The sequence below is a fragment of the Oryza glaberrima genome, chromosome 6 (genome assembly GCF_000147395.1).
Source record: "Oryza glaberrima chromosome 6, OglaRS2, whole genome shotgun sequence".
In the NCBI taxonomy this organism is placed as follows: Eukaryota; Viridiplantae; Streptophyta; class Magnoliopsida; order Poales; family Poaceae; genus Oryza; species Oryza glaberrima.
The window spans coordinates 1,643,362-1,666,041 of NC_068331.1; the positions used below are offsets into that span (position 1 = coordinate 1,643,362).

At 42.1% G+C, this 22,680-nt stretch overlaps 3 protein-coding genes and 1 pseudogene across 3 annotated transcripts; 3 read left to right on the plus strand and 1 right to left on the minus strand.

Annotated features, from left to right (window-relative positions):
- The first annotated feature begins 1,732 nt into the window (after positions 1–1,732).
- LOC127776716 (SPX domain-containing membrane protein OsI_21475) lies at positions 1,733–7,769 on the plus strand. Its single transcript, XM_052303239.1, has 11 exons — positions 1,733–1,919; positions 3,316–3,388; positions 3,608–3,728; positions 4,206–4,517; positions 4,672–4,776; positions 4,872–5,329; positions 5,749–6,050; positions 6,163–6,344; positions 6,756–6,946; positions 7,112–7,245; positions 7,352–7,769. Exons 2-11 carry the CDS (start codon positions 3,336–3,338, stop codon positions 7,588–7,590), a joined length of 2,097 nt encoding a protein of 698 aa, XP_052159199.1. The 5' UTR covers positions 1,733–1,919; positions 3,316–3,335; the 3' UTR covers positions 7,591–7,769.
- Positions 7,770–12,360: 4,591 nt separating this feature from the next.
- Positions 12,361–16,404, plus strand: LOC127776257 (GDSL esterase/lipase At5g45910-like; annotated as a pseudogene).
- An 870-nt stretch (positions 16,405–17,274) lies between these two features.
- LOC127775455 (nudix hydrolase 14, chloroplastic) lies at positions 17,275–19,955 on the minus strand. The gene is made up of 6 exons (XM_052301701.1): positions 19,582–19,955; positions 19,367–19,444; positions 18,759–18,851; positions 18,582–18,674; positions 18,299–18,397; positions 17,275–17,760 (listed from the first exon to the last, which is right to left on the minus strand). Exons 1-6 carry the CDS (start codon positions 19,915–19,917, stop codon positions 17,485–17,487), a joined length of 975 nt encoding a protein of 324 aa, XP_052157661.1. The 5' UTR covers positions 19,918–19,955; the 3' UTR covers positions 17,275–17,484.
- Positions 19,956–20,988: 1,033 nt separating this feature from the next.
- On the plus strand, positions 20,989–22,622 carry LOC127777478 (PWWP domain-containing protein 3). Its single transcript, XM_052304076.1, has 5 exons — positions 20,989–21,261; positions 21,338–21,387; positions 21,624–21,820; positions 22,071–22,197; positions 22,290–22,622. Exons 1-5 carry the CDS (start codon positions 21,075–21,077, stop codon positions 22,419–22,421), a joined length of 693 nt encoding a protein of 230 aa, XP_052160036.1. The 5' UTR covers positions 20,989–21,074; the 3' UTR covers positions 22,422–22,622.
- The last annotated feature ends 58 nt before the right edge of the window (positions 22,623–22,680 follow it).

Sequence of the window (22,680 nt, forward strand, 5' to 3'; positions counted from 1 at the left end):
AAACTTCGATGAAAAAAACCTTACGATCAACTTCAAATTTAAGATTGAAAATTTAAATTTTAGCTTATAAATATAAGTATATGAGCGAAAAGATGATGTCGGTCCAGCACAAATCCACATGCAGCGTCTCGTCGCCGTCGATCATATCTCATCTCATCTCATAGCATGATTGATCTACACTGTCCGAAGATAGCGTCGTAGTGAGTATAGCCCACATCAACAGAGCCTACCACGATTTGAACCATTGATTACATTGCTTTTGTTTTCTTTTTCCCTTCTAGCCTCATCTCGTTTGCTCTATCGACCGTTGATAAGTCATAGAAAACTTATATGGTAGAACTTTTATATATTTGTTCTTCGGCAATCTCAAATACATCAGTTCAGTCTTTCGTAAATGCTTATAAAAATAAAATGTGATTGCGTGCGTTTATACAAATGAGTGTGTGTTTTATGAACATCTACATCTGTGTTGTATTTTCTAAAATATAATCTATCAAAATTAGTTAAAGAATAGTAACTTTTAAAATTTAAATTTTAGCTACGATAAGTCACATGGAAAACAATGTGAGGTTGGTTGGCGACCATAAGTCATGGTCTGGCCTGAAACTGAAAGCTCCATTCATTCCGGCCATCTCAATCGGTTTGGATTCTATATTGATTCGATAGATAGACAGACAGATCGTGATGATGCACTAATCCGGCCCAGTAGTGTGCCTAGGAGTAAATATTTCAGTTGATTAATACTCCATAATTAGGATAAGGATGGCCATATGTTGCATTATTATTATCATGGTATTTATTTTGATGTCGGCTTCAGCTTGCTGCCAAATCAAGTTTTTTTGTCCCGATCGGACGCGAGCTAATCTTCAGCCGGTTTGAAGGCGAGAAGAGCCAAACCAACTTGGCTTTTGTAATCTGGCTGTCGATCTTGTGGTCAGGGTTAATGACTCGCCTGACTGCCATTTTTGACGGGTTTTAATAATTGCTTTTCTTTTAATCTTGCGTTTTGCCGCATGTTTATGGTGTGGTGTTCAACTTTATTTTTTTTCTTTTCGGAATGGTGTTCAACAGTTCTGTTGCGTGTGTGGCCATCGTCGTATGCTTGTCAACTTATTATTAATTATTCACTGCTAAAAATTGAGTTTTGTAATTTAATTCTAATTTATTTATCATGGTTTATTTTTCAATGTTGATTTTATAAACCGCAAACAAAAAATACATAGAAATTTCAACTTATAATAAAATATTCGTTTTACTTACTTCATCAATCATGGCTCAAACAATTAGTTTAAGATGGAATGTTTGTCCATCAACGAGCAATGATGCGAACTTGTTGAGCCGCCGGCGCCAACATTTGATCGGATTATTTATTTTTTTTCCCCTGACGATGCAAAATGATCCACTTGTTCACTGCACACTTACGGGTGGGCCCCAACCTACTACTACTGGAGCAAGAGAACGTGCGGCCGCCGCAAAATCCCCACCACCCACGCGCGCATCGGTCGGCTGCCAGCTAAGCCGAGAGCAAACATTTCGTCAAAACCCCCTCAACCTTTCGTAATATTCACAACAATACCCCTCGATCTACCCACCACCGCCGCTGCTGCAATGATCGGAACAAGCGAGCGCCACGTGGCGTGTGATGTGGACACTCCGGAATATATATATTTTTTTAAAAAAATAAAAAATATATCACCGCGATTTAAGCGGAAAGCTGGTGTTCCCTTTCCGAAATTGGCTCGCCCGAGAAGAGAAGAGAAGAGAGGCGAGCTCGCCGCCGCGGTAGCTTCTCGCGCCTATAAATACCCCCGCCCCGCCGCCGCCTCCCGCGCTCCTCCTCCTCCTCCGCCTTCCCCCAATCCGCGCTCCCTCGCGGCGGATCTCCGATCTTCTGCTGCGCTGCTGGGCTGAAGAGAGAGGTAATGGCGAGATCGCCTCCGGCTGCAAGCGAATTCGCGCTTCGATTTTACTTGTTTACGCGAGGAGGGTTAGCGCGGGGGTGGTTCGGGGATAGGCTGGGAATGCCGGAAGAGGAGCAGCTGCGAGTCGTCGGTGGCGGAGGCGGTGGAGCGGAGGAGGGAGCCGAGGAGGAGGCTGCGGAGCCCCCGCGCGCGGAGGAAGGCGAAGTCCGGCCTTGGCGTCGCGCAGCCCCGTGCGCAGCGCCAGCGTCACCTCCCGGTATAGCCGCCGCCGCCGTCTCCCGCCGAGGAAGATCCCTCCGCTCCCGATTCCGCACCCGCGCCCCCTCCAGCCGCCGCCGCCGCCACCTCCTTCCGGCTCATCCCCGCCGGTTCGCTCGATTTTGGCGTAGGTGTTGCACCTGTGGTAACTGCTAACTTGGGGTTGGGGTTGGGGTTGGGAGCAGAGTCGCTCCGCTCCGATTTGTGATCTGTTACAGGTTTTGGGAATAGGTTGACAAGTTAGGATTTACTTAGCTTCTACTACATGTCTGTCTAGGGTTGTATGATTTTCGTATTTGTTGGTTTATTATGCTTGGAATTTGTAAGGCTGGAATTGTAGAATTTATGCTATTAGATTCATACCTTCACTTTGCGATCTACATGCACGGCCCAGTTGGAAAAAAAAAAAACAAGTTACCTTTACACTGAATTTCGCCAGTCTTCGAAAAGCTGTCTGTAGCCATTCCCTCGGATGTATTTACGAATTATAGGTTCAGTTCTAGTTGCCTGCATGGGATTCTGGTGCTAAACTGTTACAGTTAGTTGCATAGTTTGCTTTTTGTGCCTTCATTTTCCATGAATCATTTTTGTGTTGTCCAAGTTCATCCATGTTTTTTTTCTTAATCATTGGTCCAATATGTTAGGTCAACTGAAAAGGACCGGGGAATCGTTGTCAATATAAGTTCATGCATGTCTCATTGGTTACTGAGAACAGAGTAGTGTGTGACTGCCTAAATAAAATTAATAGTATTGAAAGGGGGTCGGTTACGCGCACAAAACTACAACATGATTTTGGTTTTATGCATAGTAAACCTTGCACTTGAATGACATCACAACAAAGCGACCTTATTGCAAACCAGTCATATGAAGTGTATTTCTGGTGCACTTATTTTGATCTCCGCTACTAAGTTTGTCGTTTTGTTCCGCTTAAAACAGCTTGCACAGTTTGTCTGCACAAAGGCACTGAGATACATTGAGCAGTGCTCATTTGTTCAGAAGCAGATTACTTTCCTAACTTTGTAAATTGCCAGTCCTGTTCCATTTTGATGGCACGCATCTCATCAATTGTATTAAATATGTTCATAATTCCAGCTGTGCTGCTGACAAGTATTGACATACATAAGTTCCTTTGCAGTTTAATATCTCCAAGTCAAGATGGTTAACTTTGGGAAGAAATTGATGGCTGATCAAATTCCGGAATGGAAAGGGTATGATTCAGGGCTTTTATTACTTTAATTTTTATGGACCATTCTACGCTTACCAGTTCTGTAAATATCATCAGTCTTCCACCCCTCACCAGATAATTTTTTCTATGGAAACTTATTATTTTTTTCTTAACAAACCTGATAGTCTAATGATACATTGAAATAGTTGATACTTAGTTACCGAAATTTAGCTTTGCCTCTTTTTTATACCGATGTTTCCAGGTACTACATAAACTACAAGTTGATGAAGAAGAAAGTAAAACAGTATGGGCAGCAGGTTCAACAGGGTGAGAAAGATCGTCGCCGGGTTCTTAAGGATTTCTCGAAGATGCTTGATGATCAGGTAATGCCAAGAGATAGATGCTATGCAAAGCCATTACTTCATTCTCCCTGATCTGCTTTAATTGCAGACTTTAGCTTCTCTGTGGATATTTAGCTTGCTGAGTGTAGCATCAACATGGTGAGCATGTGTAATCTGTATGTCAGTGTTTACCCACATATGCTCATATATCAAATTATCCATGCATGGCCTTTCTAAGCAAAGGAATTTCAATAGTTTTATTTTAAATAAACTGTAGCGGAGTTTTGTCACCAATTTTCTTGTAGAAACTGAGTAATACTATCAAAATGTTACAAGCCAACATCTCTAGTTGACGACTTACTGTTCTTTATTTTTTTTTCTTTCTGGTGCTCACATGTGAGCCCTGTTTTCACTTGGTTCCATCCCTTGTGCGAGATTTTGATGCAACAAATTTATCTAATTGACCATACTAAAATTTGTGTTTTACATTACTGATGTTCTGTTTTCCTGTGGCATCAGATTGAGAAGATTGTCCTATTTCTGTTGGAGCAACAAGGAGCGTTGGCAAGCAGGATAGAGAAATTAGGAAAGCAAAGGGCAATATTAGCAGAACAGCCAGATATATCTGCCATTGCTGAGTTGCGAGAAGCTTACAGGGAAGTTGGCCTGGATCTTATCAAACTTCTCAAATTTGTTGATCTCAATGCGACTGGCATTCGGAAAATTTTGAAGAAGTTTGACAAGCGTTTCGGCTACAGATTTACTGATTACTATGTGACAAGTAGATCGAATCACCCATATTCTCAGCTACAGCAGGTCTTCAAGCATGTGGTAATGTACTGACTCCAGATTAAAGTATCATCAAATTTTTATACTGCTTTTCATTTGCATTGTATTGTACTATTTGCATCTATGGATCTGTGATCTTGCCTTTTGAATTCCATGAAACACAAACCAGTATAACTTACACGTTTTATGCAACCAGGGTGTTGGAGCTGTTGTTGGAGCGTTGTCACGTAACCTTGCTGACCTTCAAGAGCGGCAGGGAAGTTACTTGTCAATTTACGATCAGCCATCTACTGCTCTTAAGGTTCGTTCATCTTTTTTGCTGCTATCCTGTACGAAAAATGATAGAATAGCTTGTTATAGGGACTTCATTTTTACTGAGTTCTTGATTCGTCGCAGGACCCAATCATTGATATGATAAATTCATCAGTGGATAAGCTAACACGCTCAACAAATTTTCTTAGATTTTTGGGGCAACATGCCCTAATTGTTGGTGAGGAGTCTCCTAGTACTGCAGAGGAAGAAGAAATAGAAGATCAAAAATACCATTTCATGTCCCTTATGCTGAACTTGGTGAACACATTCCTTTACATGGTCAACACATATATCATTGTCCCGACTGCAGATGACTACTCAGTGAGCCTTGGGGCTGCTTCCACTGTTTGTGGTGTTGTTATTGGTTCGATGGCTGTTGCGCAAATATTTTCCTCAGTTTACTTTAGCGCATGGTCCAACAAGTCATATTTCAGACCACTTATTTTCAGCAGTATTGTTCTTTTCTTGGGTAATGTCTGCTACGCAATGGCATATGATATGAAGTCCCTAACGGTCCTCATTATTGGCCGTCTACTCTGTGGGTAAGCGTCCTAAATACTAGTGAGCATCTTCTGTTTTAGCTTTTTTGTATGTTTTTTTTGGGGTGTGTGTGTGTCTGCACGTGTGTTTATTGCTTCAAAATTAGTCTTATGTTTGCATTTTTCAGTTATCATCCCTATATTCTAGTGCGGGATAGAACGTGTTTCTGTTGAATATATATAACACACCCCATTTGTTATTTTCCTGTGACATCGTTGGTTGCAACCATAGTAGGAAAGCAAGTTTTTATTGATTAGAAAATTCACATACAACTACAAAGGCCATATTGTTTCTATCTGAGCACAATTTCCTGTCAATAAGTTTTTGTGGCCACAAGAAAATTTTAGTGATATTGGACATGCTAGTTAAATATCTTTTCAGCATTGTCTCATGTTTAGTTAATGTAATTGTTGTCATGCAGAATGGGTTCTGCAAGAGCTGTCAATCGCCGATACATCAGTGATTGTGTCCCTGCAAGGATACGCATGCAGGCTTCAGCAGGATTTGTCAGTGCAAGCGCACTTGGCATGGCTTGTGGGCCTGCATTAGCTGGCTTACTTCAGTGGAAATTTAAGATTTACATGGTTACTTTCAACCAATCAACTCTACCTGGTTGGGTGATGGCTGTTGCATGGCTTCTGTACTTAGTTTGGCTATGGATCTCGTTCAAGGAACCAAATCGTGCCACTGAGGTGAATGGTACCCAGCAAAACCCTGCTTCTGGTATGTACTGCCTCTAATGCTTTTTATTACTTCATAACTGGTTGGATATTGCACTATAAAGAATTATCTAATCCATCCTCATGATTTTATTTTATGTTCATTATGATGGCAGTACAAAGGGCAGATATCGAGCAACTAGAAAATGGACTTGCACAACCATTACTAAGAGATTCAAGCAAAAAAGATGAAGATGATGACGAAGAAGTCGATGATAGCGAAGAAGGCACACATGATTCTCGCAAACCCGCGACTTCGATTGGTTCAGCATACAGATTGCTTACACCTTCAGTAAAGGTATAATATTATTTCAGCTAAATTGATCACTGCTTGCATTATTTGCCTGACTTTCTTTTTCTTTTACCCACATAAAGTTGTTTCTTTACTAATTTATTCAAGTCAATAGAGGAAATCTAGCATTAACTTGATATCATGCATCTTTAAGTAGCACAGTTAGCCTCATGGTCCCCAATATGCAATTTGGGTTTTGATTTTTAGTTGACTCGTTCATTCTTTTATATAAAGATGATCTGTTGTTACAACTGAATTTTTCACTGAAAAAATAAATCTCGGGATAGAATAAATCATTAAAGAGCCTTAGGTTCCAACCCCTACATTGCATTGCATTGATGGTAGGCCAATTGTACTGCTGAAAACGAAGTCTGTGACCACAATTTCTTTATTACTTACTCTGCTTCTCCTGTGTAGGTCCAATTGCTGATATACTTCATGCTCAAATACGCGATGGAGATTTTACTTTCTGAGTCAAGTGTTATTACCAATCACTATTTCAATTGGAATACAAGTGCAGTGGCGATATTTCTAGCAATTCTTGGCCTAACAGTTCTTCCTGTTAATGCTGTTGTTGGGACATATATCAGCAACATGTTCGAGGACAGGTTTGTGCCTCCATGCTTCATCGCTGGCATCACATGATTCACTTTCCCTTTTGTTTTGCAGCAAGTCCATAACCGAGGGATAACCTTAGAATCTTGATCTGCATCTGAAAACAATATTTCAGACTCTGTTGACCTCTTTACCAAATTGCGTGATGTTTTTGACAGGCAACTCCTGATGGTGTCTCAAATCACACTGCTGGTCGGCATTATTTTCAGCTTCAAAATCACGAGCACATACTCGGTTGTCCAGTATGTCGTCTCAGCACTGGTCACATTTGTGTCTGCTGAAGTTCTTGAAGGTGAGACATCTGAGAAGCATTTTTTTTTTCTTGGAATGTTCATCTACGGCTCATTTCTTCAGCCAGCACTGAATAAACCGTCTAAATTTTGTATCTGCAAATGCAGGAGTGAACCTCTCCCTCCTATCAAGCGTGATGTCGTCCCGTCTCTCCCGTGGCACCTACAATGGCGGGCTCCTCTCGACGGAGGCTGGGACCTTGGCCCGGGTGGTCGCCGACTGCACAATCACTGCAGCAGGGTACCTGGGAATCGGAAAGCTCCTCAATGTGACCTTGCTGCCGTCTCTGGTGATCTGCGCTGCTTCGATCGCGTCAACCTTCCTGACGTACAACTCCCTCTTCTGATGGCATCAACATGTTCCATGATAATTTTAGAACTGTCGTTGCCCGAAGGGACAACAGTATGTAGTTATCTCAATCGATTCGATTTGGCTGTAATATCGCAGCTGAAGCGTGCATGGCATGCTCTGTAAAATTTTGATCAGTTTTGATCTATGATCGATGCCTCTCCTTCCATTCTGTCATACATGTTCTCTATGATGTGCTGATCACATTGGGGGTACTTCGTTAGATGGATGCCCCTGTGTTCTCTCGTGTTGTATGCAACGAGAAGACGAAGATTTTGGTTAAGATCAAAACGTGCTTTCTATCTGAAGTACAGATTTTGAAGGCCGGCAAAGCTGCTGATTGAAAAACTTGTTGCCATGTCAGTCTTGTGGATTTGTGTTGTCTTGTTAAAGAACCTAAACATTGCCATAAAGTGAATTTTCAAAGTTTGGTAGGTTCAAAATGGAATGGACCTTTCCTCCAGGACTTCTTTTTCTTCTGAACGGTTCTCCAGGACATTTGAGTAGTTCTGTTTGACACAAACACAGCGGCGAATTCACAAGGGAAATGAAGGCAATTTGGCCGGGACAGCGACCATGGAAAGACGGACACACAATGCACGACAATATCAAGGAGAGATGCTATATACCATCATCTATGGATCAGCGTGGACCATTGGGGCGATTTCGATCGATTATTCTCCATATCGAGAGAGAATAGGATAAAGTTGAAAGGGTCGAAGGAATAGCTGGGGAGGATATCCACGGTACAAACCCTCCCTAAAAAGTCACAATGCATATATCTCTCACTGTCTCATCTCGCCACCACATTGGCATATGCCGTTTCGCTGCTGCTGCTTCTTCTCCCTGTCGCCCTAAGTTATAAGAAGAGCTAGAATTCTGCCAACAGAAACGCACAAGAGGCACACTACTCAGGTCACCAACCAAACAGATAAACATTTTTAAGTTTTCTGACGCATCCATGTGTTTGTAGGAAGACAAGAGGCAAGTCTTCTAAGTCTTTGTGACGCATTCCCAGGTGTGTGAGTGTGAGTGTGGATGTGAGAGAGATGCAAGAACTAGTTGAAGACAGTAGTAGGCAGCTCTCCTCTGGCAGGTGCATTCTAGGTGATTTGTAATTGTATATGCATCCAAGGTATATACAATCCGGCCATGGTACTACATTGTAATCATCCATGTGATCGCTTGTATATATACATGGGGGCCTTTGATAGACTATCATCATATAGCGATTGAATTCGCCGAAACGTCCTGCCAAAGGAGAGTTGCCCTGCGACTGTCTTTAACTCGAAGTAATTTAATTAGATAGTGTTTTGTTTAGCCCCGGCCGGTTCATATCGATCTCCAAGTCCAAGGTACGTTCGTCGTCACTTGATTTTGTCAGAATGGAAAAAAATAAGTATATGCTCCTTTTAAGATATCGGAGATATGTTATTAAAGCACGAGGTGTACTAAGTACTAACTGTCTTGTCTCTACTAGAAGCAGATCATTGCCTATGACTGGCTACTTCAGATGTGGAGTTAGCGGTGTCGTCAAGCCTGAGTGATAAAGATCATACTGTAGCAATTGATAATTTTACATATGTTACCGAGAAAAGTACAGTAAAGAAACAAGCGACGAAGTCTGGGCGGTTGTCCGACCAGCTAAAATATAAAATTTAGTACTTCTTTCATCCCAAATATAAAATATAAAATTTATAGTACTCTTTTTATACTGCCACCCGTTTTGTCCTAGATCACCGGCGGCAACTGAGGTCTACGTGCAGCGTGGCTGCTGTCTCGAGTGCTAGAGACTAGAGTACTCGCATTCTGAGTCATGACCTGAGTGCACAATCTGCAAATATCAATTTGTACAGAGCTTCGTTGGAATTTGAGAGTTTGGCTCATAACTTGAATTTGTTGGACTTCAAAAGAGAAAAATAGTGAAAACTTAAGAATTACTGTTAGATATAAAAATAATGTTTGAACATCTATTTTGATTTAACGGTAGTTTTCCGGTTTTAACCGCATATGTAGTTTGCACACATATTTTTTTTCCTTCAAAGTGCCAAGGATGCAAGATTAGATATTTTTAAAAAGTCTGTGGTTACGATATAAGATTGACCATTACTACGATCCATCTAATTAATTATTCAACAACCACATCTACCTGTCTGGCTATCGTGTGATCCCATTAATATATATGATGTTTAACTTTTTCTTCATGGTCTTTGATGCATACTTTTCAAATTTTATATTAGAATAAATTTATACTAAGATACATTAAGCTTAAGAGATATTATGAAAAGTACTTTTCATGAAAAATCAATATGTACGTATACAACATTTATGTTTTGATAGTAAGCCTTATAAAGTTATTGATGGACAAAGTATCAAATACTTGACTTAATTCCATCCAAAACATCAAATAGAAGTAGTTGTCAACAGGTTTATTGCATGGTCTGTTGTCATAGCTCGTGCTTGTTTGGAATTAATCTCAATTCATTTTCATTATTTTAATTTTAAAATTATGAAGTAATCACTACTTATTTGTTTTCGTGTCCGAGCCTTACTTTAGTATTTTCCTTAATTTAACAATGACAAAATAATGAGTTGCTAATTGAACTTAAATAGCTTAGAGCCCCCGGATTTCCAATGACATGTATTTTATTTATCACATACTAGATTATTATATGGGCTTTAAAAGTGGGCCACAACATAACAGCGGCCATATGCATGCCATGTTGCATGGGCTTTGCAAAATGGTCCATGATATTAAACATCGATTAGCTTGCATGGCAACGATCATATAATTCATCTAATCAATGGTTAATTTTTTAGTTAACATAGGAATTTTGTTAAAGTATGTAGCTTTCCCTAGTAAAGCGGATTCAAGATCATGTTGGTAAAGTATGGGCTCTCTCTCTCTCTCCAACCTTGGGCCAATTGGCACTCTCAGGTTGTCTAGTCTAAAACTCTCAATCGCCATTAAAGACGGTCGCACTAGTCAGTATCGGTACCACTCAGCAAAGGCACTAATATGCAGTATGCTCTCTCTCTCTCTCTCTCTCTCTCTCTCTCTCTCTCTCTCTCTGGGCAGTTGGTAGTAGTATCAAGTCTTAATCGCCATTGAAGATGATCAGTACTCCTCAGGAGTAATCACTAATCACAGTACTCCTACACATGAGTTATCAACCTTAATATTACCACTTCATCCGCTCTATAATGTACTCCATACAATGGATTCAGGGATATAAATTTTGTTTCAAAAATAGAAAAAAAAACCATTTTACTATCCCAAACTATTTTACCTGAGGATCTCTTATACTACGGGTATCTTATATTATGATTTTGTCAGGTTTCTGTCGGGTAATTTATTAGACTATTTAACCATCTATTTAAAAAAAAGGTCTTGTTTTAAAAATAAATCTAAATAAATACTTGTTCAGATTTATTCTGAAGGATTTTTTTACGAGAGAATATCATAAACACATAATATTTATTTTCCTTAGGGTTCTTGATATTAACATGTAGGCATCACACCAGAGTCACCTAGCTTCTCGCGGGAGCTCTGGGCGGTGAACGTTGGTAGTAGAAGGGTGGATGTGCGGCTAGGAAGGAGGTGGCCCCGACATTGGCATGGAGGGGGCAAACATGGTTGAGCCCATAGTCATGGGCTGACTTAAGCCACAGGCACCTGGGCCCAGAATTAAGAGTTTTCACTATGTTGATCAACCTCATGAAAAATCAGTAGGTCGGACCAAACCTTACATCTGGGATGGATATGCCTTTGCCCCTAGTCCTTGGGACGCTTCTATCCCATGGTTGTGGCACTAGGGAACACCACTTCCAAGTTCCATGGGAAGCATGGTGTGGCGCCAACGCTCATACTTCGAGAACGCACACATCATCACCTTTTCTAGCCCCAGGTCCTCCCCCACCACCGCCACCTCCTCCTGTCCGCATCCTCGTAGTCATATGTGGTGTTCGGAGTCAAGATCCAGCTCCGAGAAACCATTTTTGATGGAACCGAGGTGTAATGGATGCCCTATTATTTAGTTGTGCATCTCGACCATAGCAGCCTACGAAGCATGGATACGGCAAATCAGCTGCGTGTCTGTGTCCGACACGCGATCGGATACGGACACGTATCAGACACGGCTGGATAAGTGTCCCAGACGTATCTGTATTTTTCATGATTTTGAAATAAATAAAATAATTCCCGATACGTTTTTGATACGGTCCCGATACATCTAATCCAAATCTTCCACCCGTATCAAAGAACTGCATGCGCGTGTGCGTAGCAGCTTGCGCCGACTCTCAGCCTCTCATCCCCAACGCTCCAGCGCCGTCATCGTCGATGGGCTGCGCCAGCGCCGCCACGCTAGGCTCCATCTCCACCTCCGACGCCGGCACAACACCATCACCACCGACGCCCCTCACCGCTGCCGTGCTTTCCCATCGACCGTCAACGCCACCTAGTTGCGCTGGGGCCGCGCGTTGGGCTGCGCCTCCAACTGCTATGCCAGCACAACACCATCACCGCCATGCTCTGCGACAGTGTAATACTGCAATGCTCTTCTTTCTTATGGTCTATGCATTATTTGTGGTCTAGCACTTATTTACAATGCATTGTTGCCCTGTTCATTTTACTAATTTTTTGTATTTTTATTTTTTATTTATACATATATTAACGTATCCCCATATCCTCATATTTTGAAAAATGACGTATCCCCGTGTCACGTATCCGTGTCTGTATCCCCGTATATGAGTAACATAGATAGCAGCAATGGTGTTCTCCTTGCGGGTAGTGGTAGAAGCTATATCAGCCTTGTCATTGTGGTCGTCATTGTAGTCGGAGCCTTGTCGCTGGTGAGACATTTTGCCTGCATCAGCCCAAACAATTGCACCATGTTGTTTATTGTTTTGGGGGGCAAGATGAACACAGGGGAATAGCTAGGGACAAAATAGACTTTTCTCATCATTAGTACATTGTCATACTCACTCCGTCCCATAAAAAATAAATCTAGTATTGGATGAGACATTTCATAGTACAACGAATCTAGACATGTAGAGAACGTCCCATCTAATCCTAAATTGATTTTTTGTGGAACGGAGGGAGTGCCATACAGCCAGAGTGGCAAAAATAGTTTTTTTTTTAAGAAACCATAACTCTCTAGTGACAAATATATAGTGCCAATTATTGTATATATATGTGGCAAATAAAGAATGAAGTAACAAATAGTTAAATTTCCCTCAACTTTGCGCGTATATATAACTTAAATTAATTTGTGGTCGTGAGTATACATATCTACTTTGTGGACTGTGTAGTGTAGTATTGTCCGGCCGGCTTCGTGCAGCCAGCAGAAGTGAAGTGCAGGAAAACGAAAGCATATGGCGCAGCAAACACACGTACGCTGCTGCCGTCGTCGTCGGCGTGCTGCTCTACTGCTGCCTCTGCTTGTTCGTCGGCGTCGTCGCCGGCGAGCACGGCGGCGGCGGCGGCGACATTAAGAGGCAGTACAAGGCCATGTTCAGCTTCGGGGACTCGCTGACGGACACGGGCAACATCTGCGTGAACATGTCGGCGGCGGGTGAATCGTACCGAGCTCACCATGGCGCAGCCTCCCTACAGCATCACCTTCTTCGGCCACCCCACCTGCCGCTGCTCCGACGGCGCCTCGTCTTCGACTTCCTCGGTTCGATTCGATCGCCATTGCTGATCGATCGAAGCTAGCTGCTTATTATTTCATCGACATATGATCATGAAATGATCGATATATGTATAATTTGATGCAGCGGAGGGGTTGGGGCTGCCGCTGCTGCCGCCGTCGAAGGTGATCGGCGGCGACTTCCGCCGTGGAGCCAACATGGCCATCGTCGGCGGCACGGCGCTGGACTTCGACTTCTTCGAGTCGATCGGCGTCGGCTTCCCGTTCTGGAACTACGGCTCCATGAACGTCCAGCTCCGGTGGTTCCGCGACTTGCTGCCCTCCATCTGCGCCACTGCTGCACCACAGGGTACGTGTACGTATGTTGTTTCATGTGTTTCCATATACTTGTAACTGTTGGTCACTAGGAGTACTATTTTTTAATTTTAACCAATAATGGTTTTTTAAATGTTTGGACTAGGTGAACAGAACTTTAACGTCTTTCTAAAGGGATGCGAAATATTTTGATTTTTTTTTGAAACAACAAAAAATGTTTGGAATACTAAGGAGAAACTTAGTATCCAGTATTGATAGAGAAGAAAATGGTGAGAAAACCTCGGAGTCGAACTCAGGAACTCAAGCCATCACGCTGCTCTTGGCAGCTCCCTGCCAGCTGAGCTAGGTGTTGTTCTCATATTTTGAATTTTTTATAACATAAGCATCTTTTTTAAGAGTTAATATACTTTTTATTTTCACAAAAAAGACCAGAGATCATCAAATATAAACAAGAATAATGCTGTGCCAAGTACTCCCTGTGCCCCCCCCCCCCCAAACAAACTCCATTTTATAAATAAAAGTTAACAGGTTAATGGTGAGGGTAGGTTTGTCAATTTTGTTTTGGACTGAAATTTCGGTGCACCGAAAATTTCGAGAATTTTCATACTTTTTGTCCAAAATTATTTGAAAATTTAATAAAAACTGATTGAATTTTAGTAAACTTTGATCAAAATTAAAAAATGAAAAGAAAAACCAAAAATTTGGGCTGACATATATATATGCTTGCCGATGGAGGATGGAGTTACCAAAATTGACAAACTGGGTGAGGGTAAAAGATTAGTAAATTGTCCATTATTAGAATATTGACGGTACAAAATTTCTCAATTTGCGGGTTAAGGTTAGTTAAGAGATTCTTTTTTCTTTTTCAACAAAGATGAAGGGCCAAAATTATTTTTTTAACGAAGGGAGTATTTAATTTGGCTATCTGTTCCTAGTAGCTAGCTAGCCGTCGTTACTGACACCATTATTTTCTTCAGCTAATTAGTTGACAAAGGTACAATCTGAATTAATGTTATTATTTGACGTCGATCGATCAGGTTGCAGAGCCTACCTGGCCGAGTCCCCCTTCTTGTTCGGCTCACTAGGCGGAAACGACTACAACGCCATGGTCTTGTTCGGCTTCACCGTTGATCAAGCGAGGAACTACACGCCCAAAATTGTCGACCAAATCGCAAGTGGCGTCGAGGTAACTAACATCACATAAAGATAAGATACGCTCTCTCCGTTCCAATATAAGTACAATCTATTTATATATATATATAAGATGTGACATATCCTAAAACTATAAATTTTGACACATCTATATTAGTTTACACTTATATTGGAACGAAGAAAATATTATTAGAGTAAATTGTACTATAAGTACACGGATTTATATGGTGGGACACTATTTTTTCGCCTTTCTTCCTTAATTGGTCTAAATAATCCTACAGATAGAGGGAGCAGCTAAGCTATAACCGGTCATAATCAAATAATTCGTGTGTAGTTAACCTTGATTAATTGATCTCTGCAAAATATTATTGAAATATATTTTCTTTTATATTTGAAAAAAAAAATCTGCCACCAACTTACTTAATAAGGTATTTTCATCCTACGTACATATATACTCCCTCCATTTCATATTATAATTTGGTTTGATTTTTTTTCTTAGTCAATTTTTTTATGTATAACCAAATTTATGTACAATGCCAAATTAGTTTTAATAAATGTAACATTGAATATATTTTAATAATATATTTGTTTGTGTTAAAAAATATTATATTTTTATATAAACTTAATCAAATTAAAAAAACTACGAAAAGAGTCAAAGCGATCTATAATATGAAACAAACAAAGAGAGTATATATATATATATATATATAAAAGATAGTCATTCTATAAACTGTGAATATCTATGAAGTTTATATATCTGTAGGGACGAATGCCTCCATACATCTCACATTTTTCCGTAGTAAAATACGGGTATTTTAGCTAGTACGTAATAGTAAATTACTACCTCCTTCCTTAAATATTTGACGCCGTTGACTTTTTTAAACATGTTTGATCGTTCGTTTTATTTAAAAACTTTTGTGAAATATGTAAAACTATATGTATACATAAAAGTATATTTAACAATTAATCAAATGGTAGGAAAAGAATTAATAATTGCTTAAATTTTTTAAATAAGACGAACGGTCAAACATATTTTAAAAAGTCAACGGTGTCAAACGATGGAGGGAGTATATACTGTAATACGCATATGCAGAAGCTGAGAGCAGCAACAAGTCAAGTCCGACTACGACAACTACGGCTGCCTGAAGCCGCTCAACGAGCTGGCCATCCACGCTGCTGCAGACCAGCCTCGCCGCCGTCCAGGCCAGGCACTGCAGGTCGCCGTCGTCGCCGTCGCCGGTGGCGGCGGTGAGGATCGTGTACGCCGACTACTACGCCGTCGTGGCGGAGATGGTGCAGGCCCCGGCGCGGCTGGGGCTCAGGAGCGGCATCGCGGCGTGCTGCGGCGCGGGGGGCGGCGAGTACAACTGGGAGTACGAGGCGCGGTGCGGGATGAGGGGCGCCGCCGCGTGCGCCGACCCGTCGAGCGCCGTGTGCTGGGACGGCGGGCACACGACGGAGGCGGCGAACCGGGTCATCGCCGGCGGCTGGCTCAGGGGACCCTACTGCCACCCGCCCATTCTGCACTAGATAATACTCATTCACTTATGGATATATCATAATTAAACAACATTATCATCATCATATTGCCAGTCCCTGACCATGAGTGTCAGACGTAAAAACGCATGGTAACTGTAGTTTTATCTTTGGAAAATGTACTCTCGTAGAATTAAGTTCAGTATTGTATTGTAATCTTTGGACAAGTTTGTATCGGGAGTCGATGTCATATAGCGAACTCTCAGTAACAAAGGGATTTGGTTTGTGTAAAGTGAAGTTTGTTTGTGAAGATACATAGTGGCCGCGTACATGTATTTGGGCTTGATTAGTTGTCAGGCTGTGTTCACACCAAAATTAGAAGTTTGGTTGCAATTGAGACGATGTGACGGAAATGTTAGAAGTTATGTGTGTAGGAAAGTTTTGATGTGATGGAAAAGTTAGAAGTTTGAAGAAAAACTTTGGATCTAAACACGGCCTCAGTCACATTTTGCCACGTCTAAAGTTAGTCAACTATAACTTACACAGTTTGTTTGGTTTCAGCTATAGTTATGTAGGAATTTCATATGATTCAAATCCTATAGGAAATTTTCCTATTTGGCCCTTTGATTCAAAGGATTGAAGCTTTCCAAATCCTATGAAATTCCTATGGAATGGCACATTGCATGTGGATTTTAAAGAAAATTTAGCAAGAGCTCCAACCTCTTGGAAAATTTTCTTTAAGTCTATCTCTCTCATCTAATTCCTGTGTTTTTCCTGCGCTCCAATCAAACGACCATTCCTATGTTTTTCTTGTGTTTTGCAATCCTCTGTTTTACACTTCAATTCCTGTCAGAATCCTGAGTTTTTCCTATTCCTCCGTTTTTTCTACCCTGCAATTCAAAGGGGCATAAAAGAATGTGGTAGCATTTTCTTGGACTACCTAAGGTGTGGGAAAGATTTTAATCACATAACCTTAAGAAATCATGATAACTTTTGTTGGTAAACGGTGGTAAGATTTTGATCACAATAACTTAGACAATTAAGACAATTTTGTTGGTAAATAGTGACAGACTATGGCTTGCAACTGATGGTCATGAATATCATGCAGATATCTGTTTTTTTTTTTTGACACACGCTTTATTTCTCATGCTTACTACATCAAAATACATGCAATTAGTCATTTACATAGGTCGATATTGCTGTTGTATTCAAGGCGAACACACTCCACAGTAACTGGCTAGCTGCTTATTAGCTATTCTGACAAAGCACACGGCTAGCTAACCATAGCTGACTGGCTCTTACAAGTTGGCTGACGACGAGCTGCCACGGCGGCGAGAGGTCGTCGGAGACGACGGCAGGAGGCCTTCCTTCTTGGCCATCTCATACAGAGCGATGGCGCTGAGCGCCTTGGCGTCGGCGGTGGCACGCCACAGCTGGCTGTACGGCACCACCCGCAGCTTGATCAGCTCGCCATGGTCGCGCAGCCCAGTCTCCTTCCCTTGGAGAGCCCTAATGGTGTCCTCGTCGGCGTGGCCTCTGTACAGGAACAGCCCAATCTCTTCGTCGCAGCCACCCTTTGGGTTAGGAGACAATTGGTCAATACTGAAGAGCTTCTGATAGTTCTAAAAAAATTGTGATCTTTTATGCAGGTTACTGTACATAGCACAGATCTATAGCACATTCAGAGTTTCAGACCCAGAAACAGTGCAAATCTCTTGTAATTCTTGTTACTCAATTACATACAGAAGTGTAATTTCCCATCCCTCTGCATCTGCAAAGTAACAGGATGATCCCAGGCCCCAGTTAATGCTGATGTCAATTGAACTAGTTGTCTTAACGTTATTTTAATTCCTCTTGCAAGAAAACATTTTTAGCTTCTCTATGTGTTGTCTAAATCTGACTTGCGACAATAAAAATACAAGGAATGACCAGGCAAGGAATAGTGGACGACCAAGCAGAATAATATGCCCCCCTGATGCAGTGATGCCTAATACTTGAGCCAAATTGAGTAACACTATACACCTATACGGCTATACATAGCTATGATATTTCATTTCTTGAAGAGAAGTTATGCCAGATATTGCACAGAGAAGGGAAATATTGGTCATTTACCGGTGAAGGAAGCATTCTGCATCCAGTGTCAGGGTTCAGCAATGCAGTAAGGTCAATCATATCCTCTAAATTTAGCTTAATACCAGTTTCTTCTTCAACCTGTCAGTAATAAAAGCCCAATTATCACTATACTTCAAATATGGTGAACTTCTGACTCAATGGTTACATACAGTATTACTACTATGGTCTGTGAAACAAACTGGCAAAGACCGGATGAGTGCTAGCATTACTAATTTCCAACAACAGCACATACGTCTAGATAAAGAAAAACTGGGATACTAACCTCACGGACTGCAGTGCCAACAAAATCTCCCTTTTCATCATCTAGCATCCCAGCAGGTAGTTCCAATATAAATTTTCCAACAGGAACTCTAACCTAAAATTTTCAGAGCGGTCAATACTCAACACAAGGCTCTAATACCAGAATATGAGCCATTCACAGTAACTGATGCTAGCATACTTGTTCTGTAAGAACAGCGTAAGTTTGCCCTTCAGACTCCAAAAGAATCAGCACAGCAACAGCAGGCCCTCTTGCAAATACGATTCCTGGAATCTGGATATATTGTCAAAACTCAAAATATAAAACTCACAAAATCCGCTTACTTTGAATCTTACACATCGACCATATCTAATTCAACATGCTAGAAGGAATATGATTGAATTCAGAGGAATATGACTGAATTCAGGAAATATATACATAGACACAATCCAAAAAATTGATTTGAAACCATAACCATTTTGTGCCACGATCAAGGCAAAACCTGGTGCCACTAAAACTTACTCGTGTGAGACTATGGCTATACAATATTCTGCATCAACAGTCAAATTTCAGATAAAAAAATCAACTTATAACAAGCAAAACTTGAGATCATCATATCAGTTTCAGTAGCAACCAATTTTCAAGGATCCTCATTCCAGTAGAGTAATCTGCAGACTGTCTAAGATGTAATCTATTTTTTTCAGGGATCTTCCTTTTAGATTCCTTATAGATTTCTAGTAGAGTAAGCAGCAGATTAAAGGTTTTAATAAAAAGAGAGCAGGGAACGGCGGCAGCAACATTTCGATCACCTTGGCTTTGGTCTCTTCGTCGATGATGTCAGCCTTGAACTTAACAAACCCCACGCGTTTCCCAAACATGTCAACCCCCTGCGCCGAATGCAGCAACGAAAATTAAGATTCGATCAAAAAAAATTGCTTGCCGCAGCGAAACCCATGAATCTCGAGCTCACTTTTGATCGAGAAATGTAGCGGATTCAACACAGTGTGACAGTAGCGTGGCTCACCTGGATGAGGATTTGCCTCAGGTTCAGCCTCCCGTAGGTGAGGACCCCCTTCTCCTCCTGCAGGTTCTTCAGCCACTGCCTGAACAGCGAGGATTCCACCGCGCTCGTGAAATCCGCCTCGGTGAGGCCCGGCGCGGCCACGACGCGGACGGGCTCCCCCGCGCCGGGCACCGCGACGGTGGTGCTGAGCGGCGGCGCGTCGTCGCCCGACGAGGCCATGCGCGCGCCGCGGCGGCGGGACGGAGCGGGAGAGGGAGCGCGCGTGCTCAGGAGCGGGAGAGGCGGCGGCGCTGCTCGTCGGAATCCAAGAAGACACTGACGCGCCGCCGCTGCCATCTCGCCGAGAAATTCCACGCACCCGTCCCGGTCCAGTCCAGTCCACCGCCATCTGCTATCCTTCGTTGGCCGAACCGGCCCATCAAAGTCCATTACAATGTAATCCTAGAGTCTATCTCCGGATTAAGTCCACTTTACGTTCCTCCTCTTTTCATCGAGCTTAAATCATACTCCTTCCATCCCTAAATATTTAACGCCGTTAACTTTTTTAAATATGTTTGACCATTCGTCTTATTCATTTGTTTAAAAAATATGTAAAACCATATGTATGCATAAAAGTATATTTAACAATAAATCAAATGATAGAAAAATAATTAATAATTACTTAAACGTTTTGAATAACACGAACGGTCAAACATATTTTAAAAAGTTAACGGCGCCAAATATTTAGGGACGGATGGAGTATATCTAAACTATGATACCGAAAATAAACAGGATCAAAGGAGGAGAGAAAAAAGAGGAGACAGGGGAAAGGGGAAAGAAGAGGGGAGAGAGATGGTGACCTGGCCGGTGGCTCTCCTCACCTTAAGCTGCTTCGCCGTCAGCGCTCCTCGCATCTCGTCCCTTCCCATCCACGCTACGACATGCTTGTTGACGGCCTGCCTGCGAGGGGGCGAAGCGGTGGAGGGCGGACTCCGGCGGTAACGACGCCTCCACATCGTGTTGGCGATGACGACGGCTTCACATCACGTCAATGGCGGCGGCTCTTCTCACCCTAAGGGACAAGGGGATGGATGAGGGAGAGAGAATATAGGAGGAGAGTGAGGATGATATGTGGGGCCTACTTTATTTTTGCCAGGTAAACTTTTAGTCATCACGAGTGGATTGGATCAATTTGTCACATCGATAAAACCAACTATTTATAATACCGGAGGACCTTATTTAACTCGGTTTTATAAGTTAGAGGTTCAAGATTTGTTGTTATTGCAGTTTAGGGATGTCAATTAAATATGAGGATTTGTTAGTAGACATATTCCTTTATATCTACATGGGCCTAAAGCCTAATGATAAATAGGCTTTGGGCCCATGTGGCAACTGGCCCATTAGTAGTTGTGTAAACCTCGCCTTCCTCCTCGAATCGAACCGAGTAGTGGCGGCGGCGGCGGCGGCGGCGACCAAGGGAGCAGTGAGAGGCGGCGGCGGAGGAGGAGGAGGAGATGCCGGGGAAAGGGCAGAGGCGGAGGGAGAAGAACTACCGTGCGGCGCACGGCGGCGAATCGCGGCTGCCCCCACCGCCGAAGCAGCGGGAGCTCGAGGCGCTCCCGTCCAAGCTCCGCCGCCTCATCGCCATCCAGGAGAAGCACAAGGGCGGCGAGAAGGGCGCCGGTGCCGGAGAATCCTCAGGTGCGCTCCCCTTACGCCTTTTTCACCCCGGCTGCCGCTGAACTATAGCCTGATGAAATTCCTACGTCCTCTACAGGGAAACAAGGAGAGAGCGATGCGGCGAAGAACAAGGCTCGCAAAGACAAGGTACTGCGGATTAATTTCCTGGAAAAACACGGTATCTTTAAGCACATTTTCCTGCTATTACGTTGCATTTAGTCCGTTCATCTGGTTGCTGTAATACTTTTGTTCATCACATTCTATCGTTTGCTCTTTGGAAATGCAAGAGAACTCTACTACTCTAGTATTAATGCAATTTGTTAGCTTGTGTCCGATTTGCTTCCGCAGTTGGTACCTTGTCATATTCTGTATGTTCCATGTAGAAAACTAAGAAGCAGAACTTGGAGCCTATTGCTGATAGCAAAGCCGCAGAGATTAGTGGCAAGGATGGACCGATTGGCGATGAGAATGCGAGTGTAGATGAAAGCAAAAGGAAGCGGAAGAGGGGGAAAGCTGTGGATCTTCGTTTTAAAGAATTAGATGAGGCAGTTGCAGTTTCAAAGAAGCAGAAAAGGAAGAAGTAAGTTGTTTATTGTCTAAATGTCTGATACGCTAGAGATATCACTTTGATTATTTCTTTGTTGCATCATGTAAATCGAAGATTGCCCTTTTGTTTCCAAGAACACGGATATTCCCTTATGAATTGATGCTAGTCTAATAATCTCTATTGGAAGTTGGACATGTCTGATGATTGCCTAAAGGGAATCGTTGTGCTATCTCTCTCACCCATTGGAAGGTATAGACATGAATAACATATCTCAATGTCACAGGTACCTGGATGAGAAGAAAAAGAAGCGCAAGGGCGACAAGATGGAAACTCTTCCAGAATTCCCTGGACGTGAAAAGGTTAAATTCGGTGAAGTTGTTGAGGCTCCACCAAAGTTGTCATTCCCTAAGGTATCTTCCCTTCTCCGCACCCTAATCTCTCAATCCAAACTCCTTTCACTTAATCTATTTTCTGGATTAAATGTGGTATTCTTCTTTCGAAGGTGAAGAATGCTTTAGACGCTACTCGTGAGATGCTAAGAAAAGAGGCGATTGAGAACTACAGAAATATCAAGGGTTGGACATCAAGGCCTGGGCTCCAGCTTCCAACTCTAGCTGAAAATAAATCATTGTGACCATTTATTTCATATCTTCTCATTGTATCCTTAGCGAACTTACTCTGCTGAAATCAGAGTAGCTTATAGTAGAGGTCTTGTACCCTCTTGTAGGCAATTTTGTAACAAACGTTGATTTTTGTGTTCTGGGTCATCTACTCTGTTTATTTTCTTGAAGTAATCTTTTTAATACTGGTAATAGGTTTTATGTGATTGATAAAATGTTTGGTTTCATTCTCAGTAGGTTTTTAGCACAATAAAGGCTACTTTTCCTTACCTC

What these genes read in the sequence shown, in the direction of transcription:
- LOC127775455 (XM_052301701.1), bottom strand. Translation starts at nt 19,917, where the DNA reads ATGGCAGCGGCGGCGCGTCAGTGTCTTCTTGGATTCCGACGAGCAGCG. An exon ending in ACGAAGAGACCAAAGCCAAG is followed by an intron (nt 18,852 to 19,366) that starts GTGATCGAAATG and finishes CAATATATCCAG; the next exon opens with ATTCCAGGAATCGTATTTGC. An exon ending in GCAGAATGCTTCCTTCACCG is followed by an intron (nt 17,761 to 18,298) that starts GTAAATGACCAA and finishes CCTAACCCAAAG; the next exon opens with GGTGGCTGCGACGAAGAGAT.
- LOC127776716 (XM_052303239.1), top strand. Translation starts at nt 3,336, where the DNA reads ATGGTTAACTTTGGGAAGAAATTGATGGCTGATCAAATTCCGGAATGG. An exon ending in CGAAGATGCTTGATGATCAG is followed by an intron (nt 3,729 to 4,205) that starts GTAATGCCAAGA and finishes CTGTGGCATCAG; the next exon opens with ATTGAGAAGATTGTCCTATT. An exon ending in CCAGCAAAACCCTGCTTCTG is followed by an intron (nt 6,051 to 6,162) that starts GTATGTACTGCC and finishes TTATGATGGCAG; the next exon opens with TACAAAGGGCAGATATCGAG.
- LOC127777478 (XM_052304076.1), top strand. Translation starts at nt 21,075, where the DNA reads ATGCCGGGGAAAGGGCAGAGGCGGAGGGAGAAGAACTACCGTGCGGCG. An exon ending in CGGTGCCGGAGAATCCTCAG is followed by an intron (nt 21,262 to 21,337) that starts GTGCGCTCCCCT and finishes CGTCCTCTACAG; the next exon opens with GGAAACAAGGAGAGAGCGAT. An exon ending in CAAAGTTGTCATTCCCTAAG is followed by an intron (nt 22,198 to 22,289) that starts GTATCTTCCCTT and finishes CTTCTTTCGAAG; the next exon opens with GTGAAGAATGCTTTAGACGC.